The 25722-nt window shown below is 37.3% G+C and overlaps 1 protein-coding gene across 4 annotated transcripts in view; it reads left to right on the forward strand.

The window, feature by feature from the left end:
• The first annotated feature begins 410 nt into the window (after positions 1-410).
• LNPK (lunapark, ER junction formation factor) overlaps positions 411-25722 on the forward strand; it is a 37535-nt gene continuing 12223 nt past the window's right edge. Inside the window, exons 1-9 of one of the 4 annotated variants that reach the window (XM_064162201.1) lie at positions 411-500; positions 4178-4259; positions 5473-5517; positions 6690-6877; positions 10725-10783; positions 13816-13856; positions 20596-20676; positions 20763-20814; positions 25417-25635. In XM_064162201.1, coding sequence (XP_064018271.1) covers positions 4233-4259; positions 5473-5517; positions 6690-6877; positions 10725-10783; positions 13816-13856; positions 20596-20676; positions 20763-20814; positions 25417-25635 — 712 coding nt within the window. In that variant the 5' untranslated portion in view covers positions 411-500; positions 4178-4232. Of the gene's footprint in view, positions 501-792; positions 1282-4103; positions 4260-5472; positions 5518-6689; positions 6878-10724; positions 10784-13815; positions 13857-20595; positions 20677-20762; positions 20815-25416; positions 25636-25722 lie in introns of those variants that run through there. The other 3 variants (XM_064162222.1, XM_064162206.1, XM_064162213.1) reach the window with 3 other exon arrangements.

Raw genomic sequence — 25722 nt, forward strand, 5'->3', positions numbered from 1 at the left:
AGCATCGAGAGGATTAAACAAATGCAAAGTGCTGCTTCTCTCAAAAAGCGTTCGAAGATTGTCCACTGCAATGAGGGGTGCAATGAGAGCTGCTCTCTGTAAACGAACATCGACAGAGGTAGCAGGGCGAGCTCCGCCTCCCTAGCTGTATCTGCAATAGCGAAACAGAGGCAAGCGCCTTGTCTTGTCTGGGCACTGCTGCCTCTCACCCGGTACCACACCACCTGGGAGCGGTGGGCTGCGGGGAGCGGTGGGCTGCGGGGAGCGGTGGGCTGCGGGGCGCGGTGCGGAACAGCGAGCGCCGCTAACAACCACCCGCCCCAGCACCCTCACCCTCACCAACGGGCCCGGCTCAGCCCCGCCCCTGGGCCAGCGCGACCTGCGGCAGCTGAGCGCTGATTGGCTGCCGGGCCCGCGCGGCGCCTGATGGGAATACCGCCCCGGTAACCGTCCCCTCCTTCGGCGGGTGGCGGCAGGATGCGCGGCCCGGCCCGCGGCAGGTACGTGCTAGTGGGGGAGGAGCAGCCCGGCCCGGCCCGGCCCGGCCGACTCCGCGCTACAGACTGGCTCCACCATGGGCGTGGCGGCGGGAGAGGGTCACCCGACGCTGCCCGTGATCTCGGTTCGGCCCCGCGTTCCTGGGGGCCAGAGCAGAGCACAGCTGGGCGGGAGCGCTCCCGCCTTCTCCCGCCTTGTCGCGGGTAGCCGGACGCGGCTGGGCAGCAGGGCGGTGGCGGGTTGGGGCTCAGCCTTGGAGGCGGAAGGCGTAGGATGCGGGGAGGGGGATGGTCGGCGGCTTCCTCGCCTCCCTATGAAGAGAGGGGTCGACGGAGTCGGGGGTTTGGCCTGATTGACAGGGCGGCTGTCCGGGAAGGCAGGCGCCAGGAGCCGAACCTGACCTCTGCTGCCATCTTCCCTGCCCGCGGGCCCTTGGGCTCTCTCCCTAGGCCACAGGCGGTCGCTCTCGCGGGCTTCAAAACAGGACTGAGCTTCAAAAAGAGCGCCTGACCCTCCCACTCCTTGCTCCATCGCTTTGGAGTCTCTGTATGGGAACTGATTTGCCTTTCTAATAAAGGCTTTACAAGGCATAGGACACTTCCAAACCCAGTTGAAAAGGAAGTTTAAACTGGGGAAAATTCCAATCTTTTCTTAGTTGAAAGGTGCTAGGTTAGGCTAGCAGTGGGTGATGGATGATGCTTCTGGGTTTTCTTGTACTCGTTTCCTTGTCCACGATGTTTATAGCTGGAAAAACTTTGAGTGGTCACTGTGGAGGTTTCTGAGGTCAGTAAATTCTCGGTGAATATGAATTGTGGTGAGCACAACTGGTGATTCCATTTGAAAGATAGAACTTTTGTTCTTCTTAATGGTAAATATCTGAGACTGTTTACATGAAATGAAGTAATGAGTTTACAGAAAATTCGTTTGAAGAGCATTCCCCCTGTACCCAGGGAAAAGGCCTGTATGTCTGTGTGCAAAGCCTTGATTTTTCTGACTTCTTTTAATGTGACTTACCTTGATGTTATTTGGTCTTGAATTTCAGCATGTCTCCATCTGAATGAATAGGTTGGTGAATGACTTCTATAACTGCATGATTCATGCCTCTTGTTTCAAAAGAGAAACTTCCTGATACTCTTCACTGTTGCGCTTCTGCTTTCCGTTTTACTAATTGCTTATTTTTGGGGTAGAGGCAATGCCATCAGGAAACTTTTTTTTTGAGACCCAAGTAATAAAATTGGTAGCAATGTTTTCTTAAGTGTCTACATTAATTGTTTCTTGATATTTCTGTTGTGTATTTTAAACCTAAAGCTAGTAAATGTTGCAGCTAAATCAGACATAATGCTTGTGGAAGTGAGCATGATTGCAGCAGTGCTCAGTGAGAGGAAAGGACAGCTCTGGATAAAGAATCGCAGCCTTTGGAAGGAAAAAGATCCGTGCAGTACTGTGATCATTAGAGCCTGGGAAGGAAGGAAACTTGTGGAAGGAGGGCTCTTACCCTGAACAGGAGGGTTTTTGTGTGTGGAGCAGCAGGTGAGGAGAGAAGAAGAGAGCTTGAAGCAGTCGAGAAAACTTCTTGTCATGTCAAAGAGAAGGGCGGGAAGGAAACCATAGAAAATGATTCACCTCTTAGCTAAGGACTTGGTGACTAAAATCTGAATATGAATTTAGTGGCCCTAATTGCTTAATACCTCTTTGGGGAAGGATTTTGGTAGTGTTACTCACCACAGAGTAGCATACCTAAAGCCTGTCAGCATCATAGTTGGTGTAAAATTATGTGCAGGGTGACACTTGTCAAACCTGTTTCCTTTCCAGGTATTTGCCGGGTAGTTAAAAAAAAAACGTATGTAGAGATAGCACTGAGAATGTGTTGCTGACAAAGGTCACTGTCACCAATGGCTCGTGGATAACCGTAAGATCCTCTAACACTTCTACTACAGATGTTCTCAAACTCTGGCTTGAAGGAAAATCACACAGAAGGCAGCTGTGTGAGCATGTTCTTTTTTGTCCACAGCTGTGAGCTACTGTACTGTTGATGCTAACAGCAGTGGTAACAGTAGAGAAGCAAACTAGATCTAGGAGCCTGGTGCTAAATTTACAAACTTCTTGACTGGTGCTTTGACATAGCTTTTTTATTGTGTTGCAGTAAACATACTCTCTGGCTCTGTAGATTTCCAAAGAAAGTATCTTCTCAGATTTACTGTGGTCCCTGCCATGTGAAAACTGCCCTGTAACTGTGAAGTGGCACTTGTGTAAAATTTTCAGTGTTACTGTGTGCTTGAAAAATAATAATGCTGGTGTTTCACTGAGTTGAGTTGCTGTAGTGGTGATTATTTTGAGAATTTACTTGAGTCAAAAGGGTAATTGCTTTCTCTGTAGCTCACCCCTTTGTGCTAGCAGTTTGGCAGCAGCAGAGCTAATCTGTCCATCTGTTCTGTCTTCGTTTTGGCGACATTTCAAATACGGATTTCCTTATCTTTGAGGATTGGTTTTTGAAATTGAGGCCTATAGTTCTGGATTCTCAAGTCCATGGCTTTCTCAAAGTGAAGAGGTTACTATACTACAACAGCATTTGTACTAGTGAGCAATGTGTATTCTGTACTATATTAATTTGTTCTGACAGACTTTGACAATTTGGAAACAAAGAAACCTAATCTCAGTCTGAATTTAAGATAACTTTTGGTCAAAAATTGAAAGATAATAAACCAGATAGTAATCACTTATATTTCTGCCAAACTGGGTCAATGCTTTGTTTTAATAAGTCTTACTGTTTCAGAATTAAAAGGTTGAGCCTTAGTTGGGATTAATTTACTCGGGATTGCTATGAACCTATCACTTTTTAATATCTGGGATTAAGACTTGTGAATTAAATGACTGGATAAAAGTTCTGTCATTCTAAGGCTCAAAGTGAATTAATTCCAACTACTTGCTGATGGAAAGTTGCCATGCTTTTGTTTTAAGCCTTGATCCAGATTGTCAAATTAGTGCTTTTCATGTGTTCCAGATTTCTGTAGGATAAGTTGAGCTACTTTTGCACCTTTGGAATTGCTTTGAGGCCATTTGATATGTTGTGACTGGACCGTGTGTTGCATGCAGGGAAAACCTGCCATTGTAGTGCTGTTCTAGAGCAAATGAAATCTCTCTGATTATTTGAACTTAAAACTGATGGTACAAAGGAAGAACAAGAGTGATATCTAATAGATTATTCTTGATGAAAGCATGACAAGGAGGTAGACTTTTTTTTTTTGGAGATGAACTCATAATTAGTAGAATTCCAGTGCTGGATTCCTGGAGTGCCAGCTGAAAAGGAACATTAGGAGATATGCTTGTGAGTAGCAGAGGAAATGCTATTCCATAATATTTTTTTTTCCTATTTCTGATGGAGGATTTGGATGGCTTTTTTTAGTAGTCATTTTTTAGCAGTTATTTTGAGCCTCTGTTTCTGAGGACTTGCCTCTGGTTAAATATTTCCAAAGAAGAAAAGAAATTTAGCCACTTCAAGGCTGATCAGCTGACTTACAAAATAGTCTATGAAACAAAAGACTGGATTTTAAAGTAACATATAAGATTATTAGGCAATGGCTTTATGCAGTATTTTTATTTCTTAGGATAATGGAATAAATTCACTAATCTTGGACTATGCTGTTGGTTTGCTCCTAAGAACTTAATGCTTCACTTCTAGCTGTGAATTCTTATAGAAGATTGACAGTTCTGCCAACATTTGTCTACAACAGAAGATGGGTGGAATAATTTCAAGGTGGAGGGTAAGTAAGATTGTGTAACAATATAATAATCTTTAAGAGATGGAAGTACGCATGATGTGATTCTTAATGTCTATTGGTTGGCTGTTAATGCTTGTTGAATGTTAGTGCTAAATGTTCCATGCTAATTTGTCATTTAAAAGTCCAGTATGGGGACATAAATGACCAAAAATATTCTCTGCCAAATCTCTAAATGTAAAACTTTGCAACTGTCTTTCATTTCCTTTGTAGTACCAGGCTTGGTACTGGTTTGGTTAATGTATAAAAATAGTTTTAAAGTCTTCATGTAGAATTAAATAGTGTTGTGGTGCTTTGTTAGGATAGGTACAGCAGCATCTGTCACTTCCAAGCTTGGTGGGTGTTTTAGGTTAAGATAGATGTATTCAGAATCTAATGTTGTCTGTTTTCAGTAATGTTTTGATAGCAACTTACACAAGTCTTTCTTCCTAACTTTCGATTGGCTGAATGGTTTACTGAGTTTGAAGAAGAGTCGTGAGGTTTTTTGACTACTCCCCTGGCTGCTGTCATTTGTTTAAGTTTACCTGTACCATATTATCAGTGGACTTCAGCACCTCCCATACAAAACTCCTTTAAAGGGAAAAGTTTAGGTGAAATGTCAGTTTTGTGTAGTAGAAAGAAACTCGCTTTCATGGGGATGTAGTGTGGGCTGTGTTTTTTGATTTTGTGACCTGAAGGGTCAGGGAAATTAGTGGCTTTATACTTGTCACGAATCAGGAAAGATTCCTAGAAGATGGGCTCAAAGTTGCTCCTAAGGGGAATGGACGTGATAATGCTTATTTGCAGTTGTTTATAATTTATCTAGACCATGTGTCTGTGTGGAATGAATAACAATGAAAAGCTTAGTTTCTTGGCTAAAGGCTTCTTGTGTATAATCTCTTTGTTTTGCCTGTTCCGTCCACATGTCAATTCTCCTTGCTTTACTTCCCACCCACACATCCGCTATTGCTGTACATACTTTATAGGTTTTCATCTTTTTGTAGAGTAGGAGAGGAGTCTTCATTTAATAATACTACCAACTGTACAGCAGTGATTCACTACAGTCCCTTCTCTTTGTCCCTATTAAAGAAGGCGGTCTTACTTTGAATGAAAGTAGATAATATTAATAATATGTCTTTTTGTTAGGAAACTGATATGCAATAATCCTCAAAATATACTTTTTAAGTGAGATTAACATTTTTATTCTTTCCCTTGTAAGCAGGCAAAGCCTTCCACTGTAGAAGTATTAGAAAAAATTGATAAGGTATGTGCTTGCTGTTTGGTGGTGTGTTTTTCCTTGCTGCTGGTAGTGTTTTTCAGTGATATGCATCCTTTTTTTGCTGGCCGTGCATCTTTTTTTTCATGTTGGGAAAAATATTGTCATGGAATTGTAAATACTTTAGCTGTTCCACTTGTAGGTACACATCTGAGTTTCAGATGAGTTGCTACCTTTTTCCCCCCTTACTATTAGTCATTAAAAAAAACTCCATACCTATAATAGACAATGAGAAATTACAGTTTAAATATTTATTTAGAGAACCTGAAATGAGAAAATGAGAATGAATATGTAGTTGGCTTGATTACACAATGTAATTAAAATGGATGGTTAAACTCCTATGTCATGGAAAATGTTGCCAATGTAACGTTCCATTCCTCAGGCTCATTAGAAAAGCTTCAGATAAGGTTTTAAGTGTAAGCGACGTAACTGTAGTGGCAGTAAGGAAGGTCAGGGACAGACGAACTGAATAGATGGTTCAGTAATCACTAGTGACTCCTTTTTTGCAGCCAACATTTGTGACAGATGTCTGTACTCTATGGGGAAATTAGCTGTTTTGAAATACACTGTTGATACTTTTTTGTTTTCCTTTTAATGAAAGTGTGAGTACTTACTTTGTCACTTAAAATGCTTGATAACTTAATTTGCCAAAAGCATGAAATGTTTAGTGTTTCACTCTTAATGTGAGGAAAATACAGAAATGAAAACATGTGAAATGACAGATTTCAACAATTTCCCATGTTGGTAGATGAATATTATAAATGCTTGAAATTCCATAGGTGTCTGGTGATTGTTGTAGATTGTGAAGTATGGTTGTTAGTGATGTATGTGATTGTAAATATAGGTGTTCATAAGATATTATCATTTTCCACCTGTCCCCAAGACAGTAATGCATTATAAATAGGAAAGCATGCCTGATTTGTAATAATTCTTCCCAGTAGCGATGTGTTAGTGCTAATACAGTGCAAGTGACTCATATCATAACCTTAGTAGTGTGATGTATTTATACTGGGACATTATCTTTGGACAAATAAAATAATTTATCAAAAAGCTGCTAGACTTTTCTAATCAAGTATCAAATTGATATGACTACTTTTAGCAAACACAAGCAGCTCGTTAAACTACCAATTCCACTGATAAGTTTGAACTCTATTTTGCAGGAAATACAGACATTGGAAGAATTTAGGGAAAAAAATCAGAGGCTACAGAAACTATGGGTTGGAAGGCTGCTTCTCTACTCTTCACTTCTTTACCTTATCACCTGCTTAATTGTGTATTTGTGGTGTCTTCCTGATGGATGGACATCAAGGTTGCGTATGACGCTTCCATTTTTTGCATTTCCATTGATGTAAGTAAATAAGCATCTATTCTTTCTTTGTTTTTCTACTGCTGCCTGTTTGATAAAAGGAGATGGAACATACATCTCAGCAGGGGTTTGGGTTTGCTTTTGACAATCCTTGACTTGTCATAACTTGCTGATTTTTTTTTTTCTTTTAAAATAAAGTCAAGTTGTTAGGCAGACACCTTCTATTAGGGAAACGTCTCTTGTGGGTCTGGATTTAGTGTAGAAATACGTTTTACTAGAAGATCACAGAATGCCAGGCTGGAAGGAACCCCAAGGATCATCTAGTCCAACCTTTCTAGGTGATAGCATAGTTTAAATGAGGTAGTCCAGTATACTGTCCAGCTGAGTCTTAAAACTGACCAATGCAGGGGAATGCATTACTTCTCTTGGGAAATTATTCCAATGTTTAGCTGTTCTCTTGAAACTTTTTCTTCTGGATTCCAACTGGAATCTCCCCAGGGGTAACTTGTACCTATTATTCCTTGTCTTTTCCGTGTGAAAATGGAGTCCCCATCATCCTGGTAGCCACCCTTTATGTACTAGTATGTGGTAATAAGGTCTCCTAAGATTTCTTTTATCAAGACTGAACAAACTCGTTTCTCTCAGCCTTTTGTCATATAGCGGGTTCTAAAGTTACTTGACTTACCAAAATTGTACTATGGCTAGAGAGATACCTATATCTGACCAACTGCAATATAATGTAATACAAAAAGAGTATTGTCCTGGGTTTTATTTCTGCTGCTGTTTTGAAGAACATCACTGCTGTATGACAGTGACCTAAGCTGTGTCACATGTATGAAAAACTCAAGGTCATCAGCCTAGATATGTTGAGGACTAGTTTTACATAATATATTTTTATCTAGAAAATGATTGACTGTTTTCTTCACATAGAAAAAATCTGTGCATCATTGGATAGGGATAAGAGAAAGTATGCTCTGCTTTTTCATTCCACTGAGGTGATTGGTCACTCATCCTTATGAGTGACTTTTGTTTTCCAAGAAAATTACTTCTCTAAAGTAAAAAAAATGAGCTCCCACCTCACTAAAGAGCTGCTTCCCTGCCTCCCCTTCTCCTGGACTATCAAGGGGTAGGAGAAGCAGCCCTGCTGGATGTCTTTGGTACTTATGAGGAACATTGTGCACTTACTAATGACTGAAATTAACATTGTCAATACTGTCCATATTTGTACAGCATCTTTGTATGAAAAAATAACTTGTCAGTGCTCTAGCTTTAAACTTGAAAGGCAAAGTGTAGATATTTAAGACAGTGCTAGTTTGACTAGTGTGAGTTGTCATGCAGAAACCACATGCAAAAAAATACTTGAGGATGCATTTTGTCTGTCATACTGTTATGCATAGTGTACTAATATGCTGCTGTTATGGCATCCCGTGGAGAAGATACGTGGCCAACAATGTCTTGCTTGGAAAAGATTAATATAGAAATTAAAGCTCAAATCAATCTTTAGCAGCAATGTCAATTGATTTTTATTCTTAAAGGCACAAAGATGAAAATGTTAGGGTGTGAAGATTGCTCATGCTAACAGGAGATCCTCCCTTCCCTTAAATATGAAAGGATTACTGTAGAAATGAAAACTTATGAATGAATGCAATGGCTTCTAGTCTTATATCAATTTTTGCATTGGGATTTTATTACTTGATTTGTCTTCTAGGTCTTGTTTGTTTGTGTGGGTTTGTTTTTTTCCTTCTAGATTTCTAGAACATTACAAATTAGATATGGTTTACTAACTTTCAGAATTAGACTGTTGTTCTCATATGACTTGCAAGTGTTTATCTGATTTTTCTCTTAGGCTTACCCCCTCCTCAGCTCTTTTTGGCAGATATGAATGGCAAGCAGCTGCCAGCTTGTCTTTTGTTCTCGGTCAAGAGGTGACTCCATGCTGAATGCCTGGTGCCACCCAGTAATAGCTCTAGAGATTTTTTTTCATCCCTAATCAAACTGCAATATGTCTGCCTTTTCCAGCTTGCAGTCAGTCACCAACTTATTTTTGCCTTAGGTCATTCCCTCAGGGTCTTAGGAAGTTACTGATGCTGGTAGAGCAAGTGAAGTTCTTGAAATATGTAATTTAATTTTTAATGTATGTTGAAATATATTACTTCGGCTCTTCATGTATCAGCCTATTAGGAGAATGTTCTTGAAATGATTTTTATGTGAATTAGCTTCTGTTTTGTCTTGCATGTTGTGATTTTTCAGAAAAAAAATTTTTATTTAGTAAAATAGGTTTGAAATGGTTTGCTATTAAACTTTAACCTCAGAGTTCTTAAAGAGGAAATGTTTTTTGTTTCCTGAAGTCCTATCATATTAGTTCAGTAAATACTGTCCATATTTGTACAGCATTTTTGAGTGAAAAAAAATAACTTGTCAGTGCTCTAGCTTTAAACTTAAAAGGCAAAGTAAAATGTAGGTATTTAAGACAGTGCTAGTTTGACTAGTGTGAGTTGTCATGCAGAAACAACATGCAAAAAAAATACAAATGTTTTTTGTTTCCTGAAGTTCTTTATCTATTAGTTTAGATGACAGCTTTAGGTAGAAGACTGTTAAATATATGGTAAAAGAGAAAAAAATCCTTTTTCCTTTGTAACTTAGTCTTCAAGGCAATTCAAATCTCACAAAATATTTATTTTGACACTTTGTCAAGAGGCACATCTTGCATTTGTGTGAGCAAAGCTCTCTGTGTAGTTAGAGTACTTATTACAGCATACATTTGAACGTGGAATAGAGTTAAACTTCTTTCTGTGTTTCTGGGATGTTGGATAGGTTGCTCTTGCATTCCAGTTGTCTAATTTGCCTAACTCAGGTTGCATTCTTAATGATTGAAAGAGTTTTGAACTGGCTGACCATTGTGTAAATGCAAAAAATGTTCTCACGAATTGGGTCAAAACTCTATTTGAAATCTTGTAGCCTGCTTGCTTAGGCTAGCTGTTACTCAGAGAGCCTTTCTAGCTTTCAAGAATGTGGTGTGTGTTTTTTCTTTAATGAGACATTGATACTTGAGGCTTGATTATAGTGCTTGGTACTGGGAGAGCTTTGGATAAGATGCTTGAAAAGGCTTGAAATATGAGATTTGTGATTTGGCTTAGTCTGAATACCTTGCTGGAGAGATTGTCAACTTCACAATTATAATCTGTTCTGAGCTTTAAAACAAATGAAGTACTGATGATCACAGAGAAAACTTGCAAGTGTAAAATGGTCATAGATCAGTTTAACTTTATCTTGAGCAGGGACAAACTGTCTCATTGTTTGAGCTAAGTCAGCTGAAAACGTAGAGAAACTGAATGGATTCAGAGCTCTCTAAAATTGCCAGGAGTTAGGTCAGTTAACTCTTGGAAGAATATTTATACAGTAGCTGTATCACATGGTTTTGTTGGCTATTGAATTATTCCATCAAATTTCCCAAGTTTTAATACTGAGCCTTAGCTAGCAAGCTTGGTTTTCTGGGTAATATGTGTCATAAATCTTTCAAGTAAGGAATGATGACTTAGGTAATTTTCAGCTAGTCTCATATACCTTGATTTAAAAAAGTTTAAGAGGTTTACATGGAATGTTATAGCAGGTGATGGTGTTCCTGGAAGCTACTTTTGTAGTATTTCTAGCTGGAGTAATTTGGTTAAGTGTTAATAGGACTGTAGGATTTTATTTATATTGGTGTTAAATATTGTTGACAAGGTGCTAATTTAATTTTTAGTTTTCTGTGTAAATATTATTTAAAGATTTGTGTTCTTTGTATTTGCAAAGTTAAATTCATCTGGTAAGTCTCTTGTTTGCTGAATAACTTAATAAATGGTTACTGTAATATATTTTAATTAATATAATTCTTCTTTCTGTTTTAAAGAATCTGGTTTATAAGAACACTGATCATTTTTTTCTTTTCCAAAAGGACAGAAAGGAATAGTAAGTATTTTTCTGTCTTGTTTTTCTTAGAATATAGAACTAGTTGGGAATGATGCTTGCTATGAAAATGTAAATATTTAGGATAATCTGACTTCCAGGAAAAGAAGAGTAGTTTTTTGATTGATGCTGATGTTAGCATTAGCTAAGCTGTTGTTGCTACCACACAGTCCTTGAGCAGGAAGGAAACTGCTTGATGTTTCATTACAGTTTGCATGCTTCAAAATATAGTGTAGGAGTAACAAGGAGTACAGTATAGGAATGAAGTATAAACAGTAGTAGCAGTTCCCTTAATACTTGCAGGTATTCCATCAGTCTTAGTCTGTTCTCCTTACGTATGAGAAGAATTTATAGCAACTGTGTTTTAATTTGTCAAGACATTTTTTTCCTCTCCCAAGTTCTCCAAAGCATGCTTGTGTTTTCCAAAATGGAAAAAGGATAAACAGATGTTTTTGGTTCTGTTCTGCAAGCCAAGGAAAATTTGGAGTCATGTAATAAATGCAAAAAGTAATGCAGGTGTCCAATTGTATATGAAAAGTTGGTAGAGAACATGCAGGCTCATTCTAATGCAAAACCTAAAAACTCCATCTGTGATACTTGTCTGTAATAGTTAGAATTAAGTCCAGAGTTTCTTCGAAGGCGTTCCAGTCTGTAACAATATCTCATGGTGATGTGCGTAATAATACAGAAAACCTCCATGTTCCACTATGTTTTATGACTTGCAGAAGAACATGATGTATTTAATTTGTGACAGTTTGAGTTAAACACCACTTTTGGAATTTTTCTTTAAATTTAATGTTCGTGCTTGATATGCAAGCAAAGGACATACATTTTTATGTCAAAATAAAATTGTCTATGTATTCTATGGTGCTGTGTGATTTATTTCTATTTGCATTTCATGGCTGGATAGGAAAAAAATATGTATGTTTTCCTAGTTTAAGTGCATTTATTGCTATTTTAAACACAGAAGAAAGTCTAGTGCTTTTGTTGAACTTGTGTGTATATGGTTTAGTAACTGTTAGAACATTCAAAAGAGTTATTTCTGCATTGTTCCAGAGATGAGGTAAAAATAAAAATGTTTTACCTTAAAAATGTGTTTGCAGAAGAGAAATAAAATGTGTAATGCTAAGATTAAAGCAGTGTAGAAAATAGAGCAAACTAGCAACTGAGTGACTCAAAGGTTGCCTTTTATTTTGGGATAAGTTAATATAATATACTGAGTCACTGGAGGTGATTAATGCTACAACCACAGATAACCAGCATGTGCTGGTTTTGGGAACCATACTCTGAACAAGGAAAACTAGTGAGACACTGAGAGAGATTATGGAATTTCAGTTTTAAAGACTGCTGTGGAGAAAAATAAATGTTGGTGTTGACTTCTCCTGAGAGTGCTTTGCAGTAACTGCCATTTGGCCAAATTGAAGGGGCAGGTGTTTCATAAGGTTCTTGTTGATCACAGGAAGTAAAGCGATTGGCAGCAAACACCCATGTTTTAAACTGATTGCATTGCTTTGTGGGAGGCTATGCTTGAAGGTGTTCTAGGCATTTCTGTACCAAAAGCAGCTTCTGTTAGGTAACTTTTAACAGCTAACCAGACTGTGTCATTTGACTGCGTGATGCTGCACTGCATTGCAGTGCACTTCAAGGAGTGAATTCGTGTGGAGCTACGAGAGAGGCTGTGTTCTAAGATAAATGTAAAATTTAGTGGAGGGAGGTACCTTATTTATTTGAAGATGGAATTGCCCATCTTCTGTGGTCCAGCCCAGTGCTAAATATGTTTCGTGTCATATTTGTCTTAATAAGGAATAATTTCAAATATGTGCATGCCCATATGTAATATTTTGTACATTTAATAAAGTGGTTAATTCTATCACAATGGATTTCTACAGGCTGAAAAAAGTTCAAGTACTTGTGCCTTACTGTAATTTCAAGTAACAGTAGTGTTCCTGAAGTAACTTAAAAAAGTGTATATAGAATACTTCTATATAGGCATTTGAACTAGTTAGGTCCCCTCCAACTCGAGTCATTCTATCATATGATGACGTAAAGAAATACACAAACCAAATACATACTTGGTTTAATGGCTTTTGGTTTTGTTTTTTATATTTCTATGAAGCTTTTTCTTCTACCAGATACTCATCATGGGTAAAAAATAATTGTATTTTATCACAGCTGAACTGTTTGTATCTCAGAGTTGAGAAAAGGAAAAAGTTATAAAGTTACTTTTGTTTAAACTCTTCTGGTTGTGGTGTAGATAGGAGGGAAAATGGATTTATCCAGCCAATCTCTACAGTTTTAGACAAAGATTGATTTCCTTGAGTTTTCTATGAGTGCCAAGCTGCAAGCACTGACTTAAAGGAAAATCCCAGATGTATTTGACCTTTCTTCTTTCCCGCCCTATTAGAGATGTTAGGTGTCATGCCTACTAGTTGTTACAGAGTCTCTTAATATTTACTATTAAAATGATCCTTCTAGTAGCTTTTCTTACAAAATTGAGACTCTCTGCTGTACTGTAAAAGTAATGAAGGTGTGGAAGAGGTTGAGATTTGAAGCTCAGAACTGACCTGGCATTTGAAACTATCATGTGTTATGAAGCTTATGTGAAATATTGAAGCCAGTAAATCTGGTACTTGGATATATTAGTACTTGAACCTCAAGTGTTTTTTTTTTTCCCCCTCTAGTTTGACTCATGAGATTAAGTGTATTTGGTTCATTGTTGTACCAATTTTAATGTAGGTCAAAGCAGGGCATGGGCTGGAATTGCTTTGCTTAATGAGGAAATGGTACATAAAACTTTTTAATAGTTACAAGTGTAAAATGATAACAGTGGTCTACAATTTATAAGCAGTTTCAGCCTTTAAAATGATTTATTTTCACATAAAAACTTTAGATATTTTATGCAAAGATTACTAATGTTGTGTTGGTAGTGGGCAGTGCATAATTTTTCCTGATTGCACAGGATGAAGTCAATGTTTAGAGTATGCTGAAATAATCTATTTATATTTCAGAACTGATGTATTTTGTCCTTCTTTTAGATGATGCGCTGGAAGATTTAAAATCTCAAAAGAAAAAAATAGTAAGTAAGCCATCAAGAAAAGCTAGTTGTTATGGTCCACTAACATATTTTTGCATCTCTACTAATTGAGTTATAATACATAGATGAATAGCAGAGGGAGGAAGGTAAAACTACTACCGTTCCACTGTTTTCATGTATTTTCTAGTACTATACACTGCTTTTCTTACACCAAAATCACAAAGGTTTGCTTGAGTATCAGTATAAATGTCTCCTTTTCAGTTGAAGTTAAACTTGCTGTTTTAGTGTTGCTGGACCTATGTAAAGTGATTGTTTTGTCAGGAAATGAGAATGTATACTTTGCCTATACACTGCTGACTACTTTGACATTACGCAAGTGTTAGATGTTGCCCCAATGTAAACAGAGTACGTTTAGACCTTTAATAATTACTATGTCAACTAATGTTGTGTTCCTAAGTAGCAAAAAAGACTTCTCTTTCATAAAGTAGCAGCTTATTGTTTATATCTTAGAAGCATCACCACTTACTTCCCATAGCCTTCCATCTTATTTTTGCACTACCTTAATTCTTCCATTACTTTCATCTAAAAAATATTTTTTCACAAGTTAATGCAATTCTGTCAGTTCTCTTGAGGTCATCATATTTTGTGAGTTGTGTGGATAAGTTAACAGTATAAAACTGGTGCATGCTATGTATTTGCTTCAACTGGATCACCATTTAATTTCAGTAAAACAAGGATGAATAAGATTGCAAATCTTGGATATCTTGCACTCTTTGAAGTTTGCATCACTGAAAGATGTTTCCTTTCTATTTGATCACTTGATAAGGAACCTCTTTGTTATGTTTTTGGCTCTATCTCCTACCTCACAAGGCAAAATTTAAAAGCCAGAACCACCAAAACAGGGAAAGAACTCCCAATCAGTCAAACCACCCCCATGATCCCTCAGGTAACCAAACAGCCCCTCCTTGCCCCAAAAAAACTTAGTTGTATTATGAGACTTTATTGTTAATGAGTTTCCCAGTGTTCATGTCATGTCTCCTGGAATTTGCCATGATAGCTAAATTAATAGAAAACCCATAGCAAAGCTGTAGAAAAAGGAGCCAGGTAGTCTGGTGTTACGTGGCATTTCCAGAGGAAAGAAGTTTCACTGATGCTTCACTGTTTTTTTTTTTATCATTTTTGAAATGGAGTTCTAAAAATGATAACTTGCAGCCCAGTTATGTCATTGTCCTTTGATAAAGAGTTACTAATATTTATGTCTGCTATGAAGAAATCTCTTAAGTGGAAGTATCTTTTGGTTTGAGAGATGATTTTGAAAAGGAGAGGCTTAAATTTTCGGAGACTAATTAGTTTTAGTTAATATGACTAAAAATGTTCAATCTCATTTGTTTACTCATTGGGTAGCTTTGGAGAGAGAGTTCTTGACACAGAAAGTACAGTGGAGAACAAAACAAGTTTTGGAGTCAATGCAAAACCTTTATTTTGGGTTGCTTTTCTGTAGTCATAAAAGTCTTCATATTCTAGAACTAGAATGATGAATTTCTGTGAGAAGCACTTCTTAAGAGACATTGCATAAAAGATTAGCCAGGAAAACAGGCTTTTGAAGGGGAGGCTTTTACTTGGGGAATTGATGCTTCTGAAACAAGATGTAAATGTGTATTTTGCACATGCAAAAAATCAACATATTGCAGAAGAGCAGGCAGTAGGTAACTGCATGAATACTTTGTGAATGATATAAAAATCATAGTATAGCTATGGAGAATTCAAACCTGAAAGTATAAATTGCCATTAGTATATATGCATGTCAAGCTTTAATCGTTAAAGGCAAACTTCTAAATAGGATTAGTAAAACAGAATTCTGGGAAGTCCAATAATCTATAACTAAGTTATTTTTCAATCTGAGGGGAATAAAAAGTCCATGATTACCTCCTGATCTTGTGGGTGCCTGGTTCCTAGCAAGGAACCAGAAACAGAAGACTTATTGCATCCTCTTGAATCAGCGCGGTGTTGGTATTTTTTACTCAGAAGACTGACTCGGGAGTTCCACCATAATTTAAAGGTATTCAATCAAGCATTAAAATTAGATCATCATACATGAAGCCTAGCATGTTGAAATGAGATGTAAGTAGATGCAGGTAATGAGACAGAATATAATTTGTATTTTAGATAAGAATACAACTTTGGGTGTTTTTCATAATTTGGTTTTGATAATGTTTGGATTTGGTTTTTTTTTCTGAGTTAACTTAGGTTTATTTTTAGCTATGAGTAACTGTAGCAACATCTACATTGTAATAAAACAAAAACCTTTACCAAGTAGAGTAATGGGAGGGGAGTGAATTTTTTTTTTTCCTGTTGGATTTGAATTTGCTCCTGAGTTTGCTAATAGAATTGGTTAGATATTTGTTGTGATCCTCAAAATATATGGAATTTACTTAAATTACACATTTCCTGTTTATTTGTAATGCAAATTGTAGTCTAGGCACTGTCACCCTGCCATAATGGCTGTGGTTTTTCACTTCATTACAGCTCAACTACTCAATTTCTAGAGAAGTCTTATATTGGAGACAGTTGTCTGTTTGGAAAATGTTACAGTACTTGTGTTTTACAGACACTTGTGGTTCACTTTTTCCCTAGTGAGATGCTGATGAGTATTTACAATGGAGTAAGCTCCTCGTCTACTAGACATAATGCCCTTGTGGCTGTGCAGTGAACTGCTCAACAGAACTTCACTTCTATTCAAAAGGCTGAGTCTTTGGTGGCATAATCCTGTGGATATTCATGTGGTTATAGAAACTTGTCAACCCCAAATGCAGATAATTCATTTGGAATTGCCTATTAATACTGTATTTCAGCTCAGAGTTTGTGTAATACTTAGTTTCCATAGACCTGACTCTACTACTTTTTCCTACTGAACACATAAAAAACATGTGAAGTGTTTCTTTATGAATTTGGGGCACGGACTAAGTTCATTAGCTGTGATTAAAGTGCTGCATGAAGATACAACTTTTCTTTCCCTCCTTGATCATAAGGGATACTGTGGTTGAGTTGATGACTGTGTAGCTCTAATTTTGGTCCTGGGTTTCTCTGTTAATGAGGATGTCAGCCCTTAAGCCTTAATGTATATAGCTGAGCAAGTTCAGAGGGTTAAGCATATTAAAACAGAGGCACAGGACATGTATTAAGCTGCTACAAGTAGGAATTAGTGGAGAGAAGCAGTCTTGAAGATGGGATAATTCTTAGCCTGAGGACAGAGCTGTGAAGATAGAATAGTAATTACTTGGCTAATGTTAGAATTAAACTATGCTGAAGTTTGCTCAGCTATTCTGGTACAGCAGGCTGAGTATAATACTAGCCTTCATACCCATTTCAAGTAAGAATGTAAAAAGTTGCATCTGATTATTTTCCAAGGGGAAAAAAAAGTGATTTTGTGGTTTCCTTGGAGTTCTAATAACAATGGGGGAAAAAGGGTATCAGTATATTAATTACATTTAAAATAACTGATATCTAAAACTTTAATACCTTGAGTCTTCCAGGCAGAGGAAATTTTAGATTATTTGATAACCTTCAGTATGTGACAAACTTTACTAGAAGCTGCTCTTTGCATAAGCCCACTCTTGTCTACCTGGTATATGCTGGAGTACTGTAAATGTGTAGTTGGAATCTCAAAATCTGGTTAAAAATATTTTCTGATGAACTATCCAATGAGGTATTACTTTCATTCAGTGTTCTTGCAAAGCAGTTACTTTGATTTACTGTTCTTGTGGATGCATCCAGAGTCCAGCTACTTTATTATCTTAAATAATTTCCCTTTTTTAAGGACAGTTTTTCTGTGTATACTGATACTTTGCACGGTAGACAGAAATGAATCTTGTAGCTTTGTGTGAATATAGAGAAGTACCTCTCCATCGTTGGGTTTGACATACCAAGTAATGCAGTTTAAAAACTCACGTGGTAGTATGTTGCATAAGTAGTTGAATAAGTAGTTTGCAGTGTGCCAGTACTGCAGGCTTCCAGTTGCTAAATTGCATTTACAAGTAGCTTAAAATACGTTACTCGTATTACTTTTTAACAGGCAACTGATGTCATTACCACAGGAATTCTGTTTGGCTGCCAGTTGGAAAGGAGACCATCCATACAGTTAGTCAGAAGGGAGAATGTGGTGTGTGACCACACTACTTTGTTTAAGATGTGGTTAATTCCATGGAATAAGTTTGAAAAATCTGTAATTAGGCTCATATTAATTTTCACAGAGACTTCACTGGTCACTCAGCTTTTAATCTTAAAAATAGTGTACTGGTGAAGTAGTCTGTGACAGAAATTAGAAGATATCTTCATGGGAAAAGCTTTCAGTCTCAGAGAAAAGTGTATTATGGGGGGAAAAAAAGAGCAGGAGGTGTCAAGCAGTTTGCTGTGGTATCAAGCTGGTGCTCAGCACTTGGGTAGCTTTTCCAAGGTTGTGCTTCAGGATGGTGAATAATCTAGAAATCAGTGTGTTGACTTGCATTTATAAAGGTGCTTGCTGTGACAGTACCCAAGCCAGTTTCTTCTGCTATGAAAGTGTAGTATTGAAATTTTATACAGGTGCTTACTTCCTTCTAGTGATAATATTTATTTACTCTTGAGTAAACTCTAACCCATTAGATTCCTTATTTGGTATTGTCAGAGAAATCTCAATTGATGTTGAGAAAATGATATTATAGAAATGAATCCATAAGAACTGAATCTGCTTATAGAAACCTTGACAATTTCTATACAGTTTAAGAAATCTGTGAAGAGTCAATTGTGAAACTCAATTCTTGGTCAGATTCAGTTTAAGTAAATTAGAAAGCTATACATGAATTTCAAAATATGAGGAGTAACTTATTGAATTATCCAATAACTGTATACTCTGAAGAACAACTTGAACATCTGAATCTTTCAATGAGAGCTGTTTTTTGTCATTTCAAAATACTGTTACTATTTTGGCAAAACTTACATACACAAATAACTACCATCCTATCTAATACTGCTGTGGAAAGAAGTGTGCTAGATAAGGAAAGTGTCAAGTGATGGTGGAGCATGCTTTTTTTTTTTTTTTCTCTTCCTAAAGGTCACTTTATTCTGCAGAAGGTTATGTCTCACTTTGCTGTGTGGCTACAAAGACAATTACATGCATTATGCAATTGGTGATGTAAATGGACTTTTAAATCATTTATTGTTGATTTGTGGCCCAGATATTGACACTGACTGTTAATACTTCCCCACTTTGCAGCTTCACCTCACTAACCTTATCCTTCTTATAAAAGTCTGCCTTAAGATTTTCACTTTTATAAGCAATAAATACTTCCATTTTCGTATTGGACCTTTAATTCTGATGTTACTGCACTGTTTGGCATTTGTTTTACGAAGTTGGTGGGTTAATGCCAAAGTCCTGCTGAAATACAAGTTTAGGAAATTGATTTTTCACTTCCGTCTTCACTCCTTTTTGTTTTAACAGTCCTTAATTAACAGCCTGGGTAGTATTCCTACCTTAGATCTCTGGTGGTGTAGGAGTGTTAAGTGGATACTGTGTATCCATTACAGTGAGTGAATTTTATTTAGCTTCTGAAGGTAAAACCCCTACAAAGTCTTATACATAGAGTGGCTGAAACTGTAGTTTCTCACCAGCTAAATAATGGCATAAAAGTCATGTTAGCCTGCCCCATTTGTTATTTTAGCAGTGATAAATGAGTTTGAGAGAACTTAATTTTTTGACCACTGACCTTTTCAGTTTTTCAGTTCATGCCAACAGCAAACTTAAGAACAAACAAACCCCCCACTTCTGGCTGAACATGGCCATTAGTCAGCATCTCTAGGAGAAAAGGTCTGCTTAAGATACTGTAAAATGCATGATAATTTCTGTATGTATTAGCTATTTGTCATAACTTAAAATAGAGACAGTTGAAAGTTAAGCTTCTCCTAATATTGGCTGTTAACCACTGAAATGATGCTTTACTAGTGATTACTTTTTTAATTAAGCCCATGTATTAGCTATAAAGCCACTTGAGTGCATTGTAAATAAAATGCTGTAATTATGAAGTGCTTTAATTATGCTCCCTAAAGTATGCATAGTTCTCAGTAATTTGTAAAAAAATCTGAACGTGTTCCCCCTTTCTTTTTCCTGAAAAGTGCTTTGAATCACTGTAAAGATGGAGATTCAGCCTTTAAAGTAGTTTGAGCAAATTCTGTAGCTGTTCTCTAGTTAGTGAATTTTCACAGCATTTGCAGCAAGCTAATTGCTTCTGCTAATAAATAATCTAAAATCGATGCTGACAGCAGTTAATTGGCACAGAGACTTTATTCTGTAAAGCACTTGGCTAATGACCTTCCTTAAATTAATAGCATTAAATGCTACGAGGAAATAAATCTAAGGAATTGCCTGTCATTCTCTTGTCATGTCTAATAACTTCCAATAATGATGGCTGATAGATTTTTGCACATTCCATTATTGAAGTTGGGGCATGTAATTATTCTCCTCATTATATGTAAACAATTAGCAATATTTGGTGTTTCCTTGCAATAAAGCTGTTAGATACAAGTAGCCCATTAGAGTTTAGAAACTATTTCTGAAAGCAAGATTTCATTTCCACTGACTACAGCAAATCCTCAAGTATCTGAGCACAGTAGTAGTTCAGTGGAACACACTACTGGTTCAGTGGGCAGAGCTTTACTATGGTAACTTTAAGTTGCTTGTAAATGAGAGAATGTGAGGCAAAATACTTTTCAGAATTATGGATTAATGTGTGGAACATTTTATTTCCAGCTTGAGGAAGTAATGGAGAAAGAAACATACAAGACTGCTAAATTAATCCTTGAAAGGTTTGATCCAGAATCTAGACCAAAGGTAAGAACTGATATTGATACTGACTTAATATGAGAAGTACTATGGAGCCTAACGTTCAGATAATGTTATTTATAATTAATTGGCAGGAGGCTGAACTGCCATCTGCTGGAACATCTGCAGCCTCAAGACCTGGACAAGGTAATAGCCCTGTGAAACGTGCGCTCTTTAGCACTGTTTCTCATCTTCCATAGCAATTTCCACTCGAATTCTTCCTATGGCACAATTTCTAGATCAATCGCCCTTTATTTTGGGTTAATAGACTATTTATGAGACTATGCCTATTAATGGTCTATATTTTTTTGACAAGGGATCTGTCATTAAAGGCTGCTGTTCCTCTAGACAGCAGGATCTTTACTGCAGCTTCATAGTAAAGCAGAAAGGAAGATGAACTTGTGCTATACTTGCAACTTTTTTCAGAATGCTAAGGTGCTTTCAAATTGTATGTGATGTTCACTGACTTAGCTTTTCAGTTCTGTTTCTATTTCTGGCTGTTTGGACCTTTTCTAGTGCAGTGTTTCAACTACTCTTATGGTGAGTGGAGAGGTTCTTCAAAGTTGGTGCAGACATGGGGTATATTTTCTGTGTGCAAGGAATGGACAGTTCTTTGTTATTTTGTTTTCTTCCATTTAAAGGTGCCTTTAAATAAAAATAAACCAAACAAAGCCCAAATCCCCTCCAAAACTCCACAAAACCGAAAAAACTGCAACCTAACCAAACACACACTTCACCACAAGAACAACAGTAAAACAGAACAAGACTTGCATGTGTTTTAAGTAAGCCTTGTTTCTAGGTTGCACACTTAGGCTTTCACAGAATTACTAAAGGTGGAATAGATCTCCGAGATCAAGTTTAACCTATGACCTAACACCGCCTCACAGACTAGACCACTGACTAAGTGCCACATCCAGTCTTTCCTTAAGCACCCCAGGGACTATGACTCTACCACCTCCCTGGATAGTCCATTCCAGTGTCTAATTACCCTTTCCATGGGGAAATGCTTCCTAACATCCAATCTAAACTTCCTCTTGTGCAGCTTCAGGCCATGCCTTCTTGCCACAAGTTGCCTGGGAGAAGAGCCCAACCCCCACTTTACAACTCCCTGAAGGGAAGTTGTAGTAAAAACTGAAAAGATACCTGCTTCTCGCTCTCCCTTGTACAATGGCTGCATGCTGATGATAAAAAAGATATGTATGCAGAAGAACCCTACTATTAAGTTTTTCTGTGAGTGTATGTTGTATTTGAACTGGAAACACTAGTATTAACACAGTGTAAATGCCACTTTGTACTGTAATACTGAGGATACCTATAAAGGTCTGTCTCAAACTGAGTAATTTGTTGTTAAAACCAGCTCAGACCTGTAGAGACTTGGTGCTCAAAACCAACTGCAGAATTTGGTGTGCATAATTTTCCATAAAACCCCCCATATTGTTTGAAAGCATATGTTAGAATTGTCAGTTTTGAATCCATTCTTTTAATTAAACTTTGATTTGTCTAATTTTTTGCTCTTGGAGCACTAGTTTTGATGCGTGCAGAATATCTGCATTTATTAACAAAGGTGTTTAAGCTGTGAGGTCAAATCCACTCTTGTATTCTTGCTGAGCTTCAAATTGTTAGATTTGTAGAGTGAAAAAGTTGTTATTGAAGACTTTGCCCAGACTATATGTTTAGGGCATTTTATTTAAGGCTAGCTCTAAATTAGTATTGTGGACCTGGTACAGGCATCTTTCAGTTCAGTTTCATTTGAGAAGAATGCTAAATGCTTCTCTCTGAGACTGTGTGGGAATGTGAACCAGAAACTTCCAAGTGGGGTCAAATCAGAAAATGTAGTGCAATTCCAATTCATATTTCATTGAGCTTCTTCAGATGCATTCATATTAAGCATCTTAGCCTGAATAAAAGTGCAGTTTAGCCTTTGGGAGATGAGCTTTTCAAATTTACACGGCTTACAGCTTGATTTGATGATCTCAAGGGTCCTTTCCAACATAAGTGATTCTATGATTTTGTTCATATATAGCCCAACTTCCCTTTTCCCCCTTTTCTGATGTATTCTCTAACACATTGAATTTGGAATTGGTGCTGCTTTTTGTCCGTGTGGAAGTGGATGCTCAGGCTACTGTATTTTGTAGATGCATTAGAGTTCAAGAAGGTTACACTTTGTGTGGCTTTCACTTAGAAAATAAGTTGCTGTAAGTTTACAAATAACCTGTTTTTGGTATGTGCAGTAATTATTTCAACTTTTAGCTGTCAAAAACTTACCAGCTTGCTGCTTTTCGCACTAGACATCTGCTCAAAAAAAGTATTAGCTTCTGTTCTGTGCAGTATATAAGTTACTATAACTGGATCATACTTTAATGTGATTGTTGTGTAAGTAGATATATGCAATATATGGTACAACTATAGTAATGGGGACTAGTAAAATAACTGTTAACAAGTAGACATTCCTTGATCTTTTCTTCACTCAATTTGGACACAAGGCAACAGAACTCTTTAATCAAGTCCTCTTGACAAGAGGGTGAATAATGTGTAGTCAGATTGGATGGTATGGTGTATGAGGCAGCTGATGAAAGTTTGATTAGTTGATATGTTTGTGACCTGCTAGCTGAAATGGAAACTTATGCATCCTACTAATTAATCCAAAGATCTAGTAAATGTTACAGAGTAGTTGATTCTTAGAAGAATGACCAGTAGCATTCCAATTTTCATAATACTTTTGCAGCTTTTAGATTTGAAAGAAGTGTTTAAAGTGAAATAATTGTTGCTTTTACAGATTCAGATGGATCTTGAGTCTGGATGCATTACTTATTTAGCTTGTGGAACTTAGGGAAATCTGAAACTTTGCAGGAGGCTCATTATTAACATGTTGCATCTCAGTGGAAGGCAATTTGCCAAATATATGGATCATATCCAGTTACTGCAGATGAATAGTAGAGCTGCTTTCGTGGAAGCAGGCACCACGTTTAAAAGGGATTAGAGGAGTTCACAGGCAGCAGGGTCCATATATGATACCGAAATGATTGTACAGGGATGTACTCTGCAAGATCTGTGACAATGTGTTTATGGATCATAGGGATAGTATCAAAGGTGTAGGAAGCAAAAGTAGTTCAGGCATGTGTGTTGTCTTTAGAACTGTTGTGGATGTTATTTGAAGGATGAAATGTGGGAATGGATGGGCTAACTGGTCTCACCAAAGGCGAACATTTCTCATTTTAAGTTCTGATAACAGTAAGACAATAACAAGACTTAGTAAGACTTAAGAGACTTCATAAAGGGTCTTTTCTTTCTTCTTGTGTATATTAATCATATTTATACGTACAGATAAGTAGACAAGAACATAGTCTGTGTATGTTGCAGTTTCATGGCAGTAGAGATAGGTGATTTTTCCAAAAGAACTTTTGTATTTAACCTAGTATTTCAGTGATAGTCACTCTTCTCTAGATAATGTAAGCTGGTGTTGGCACACTCCTTCAGCCCATACAGAAACTTAGTGTGGTAGTATTGTACTTTCTGGGACAGGGAGCATTCTTTCAGACCTCAGCACACTCATCTCTCCCTGGCCACTTGCCAGTGGACCTCTAAAGTTTTAAACTCTTCCAGCCTAACACAGTCAGCAGATAAAATCACCTACCTGGGCTTCAAGATTAGAGATTTCGAAGTCCATATCTAATGTTAAATTCCATTTCTTGTGAAGGAAGAGAAGCAAGCTTTTTAAACTAATTGAGTGCTAGACATCAAATGCATAGGGTACTGTAGCCTTATGTGTAGGCATTCTTGGACTGTATCTTCTGGGACTAAACTGTAACTTGTGAGCAGCGTTAATGACCATAGCCCTAAAGTGAGGCTTACATTTCAATTTGATTTGTTGTAATAGTGTGTTTCCAAGGCTCCCTTGAGGTGATTAGGTAGACAGGGGATGGGAAATAGACAATACTGACTGCTGTTCATGAGCAGTGTTCCTGACTTTGCAGAACGAAGTTGTATAAGTACAATGGAACTTTGTGTTTGCATAAATAATACAATATCTAAACTGTAATATATTACTGAGGTGATACTTCTATTTGTTAAAGGTAACTGGTATCAGTGAGAACAACTGAGTAAACCTATGAAGGTTTTTGTAATAGTGTTTTAATAATAACAACTCTAATAGTGGAGTGAGAGGAGATAATAGTTAAGAACATGTTCCAGCAGTACCTCTTGTTGTTTTGTGCTTGTTGATAGGGTTGCTGAAAAAAGTGCATGACACTAAATGATCTGAATGAAATATTACATTTTCTTTTGGCTTTAGAGTAGTTTCATTTATCCAGTCAGGAAAAATCTTTAACTCTGAACAGTTAGCCTGGATATTTTAGACATTGAATGTTTTTCGTTCTCGTGGCAAACTAAATGCATGGAAGCATGTTTAAAGCTTTGAGTAAAAACAGTAGTCTGCTGTCTGTGCATTGTGGTTTGAATCTAGCTGTTTGTATCTCCCAACATTCCACCTTAGAGAACAGAGGTGCGAGGTAGGTATAATCTAGTTTTCTTGTAGAAGAATTTTGCCCTAAGTATATAGCAATTAATTGTTACTGCTATGCAAATACAACAGTCTGTGTGAGTTTTCTTTCTGAAATGGTGATCTTTAGTTACTGACCTTTCTGTTTATGTCTACTATTTGCTGCTTATATAAATTATATTGGTGTACTTTTACTGATCTTATGCTTATAATGCTATATGTTAAATTCAGTATGCACATGTTCTTGTCAGAAATTCGTCAGAGGACCACTGGTCAAAGAAATGCTTCAACCCCTCAGCCTGCAACTCCTAAACAAGGGTCTCCAAAGTCACTGGTTCCAGCATCTCCCAATCAGCAGAGAGACACATCAGCTGTGAGCGGAACCCCAGAAAGAACTGTTGTGCCATCCTTGCAGTCAAGTGTTTTACCAAGGCGCCCTGCTTCTCCTGCTACTCCAGTGCCTGGAATGGGTAAACAGAACACTTAAAGTTGTTTACAGTTTATTTTGTTTTCTCTGGTTACCAATAAAATAGGCCATTTTCAGACAGTGTGGAAAT

The sequence above is a fragment of the Pogoniulus pusillus genome, chromosome 2 (genome assembly GCF_015220805.1).
Source record: "Pogoniulus pusillus isolate bPogPus1 chromosome 2, bPogPus1.pri, whole genome shotgun sequence".
In the NCBI taxonomy this organism is placed as follows: domain Eukaryota; kingdom Metazoa; phylum Chordata; class Aves; order Piciformes; family Lybiidae; genus Pogoniulus; species Pogoniulus pusillus.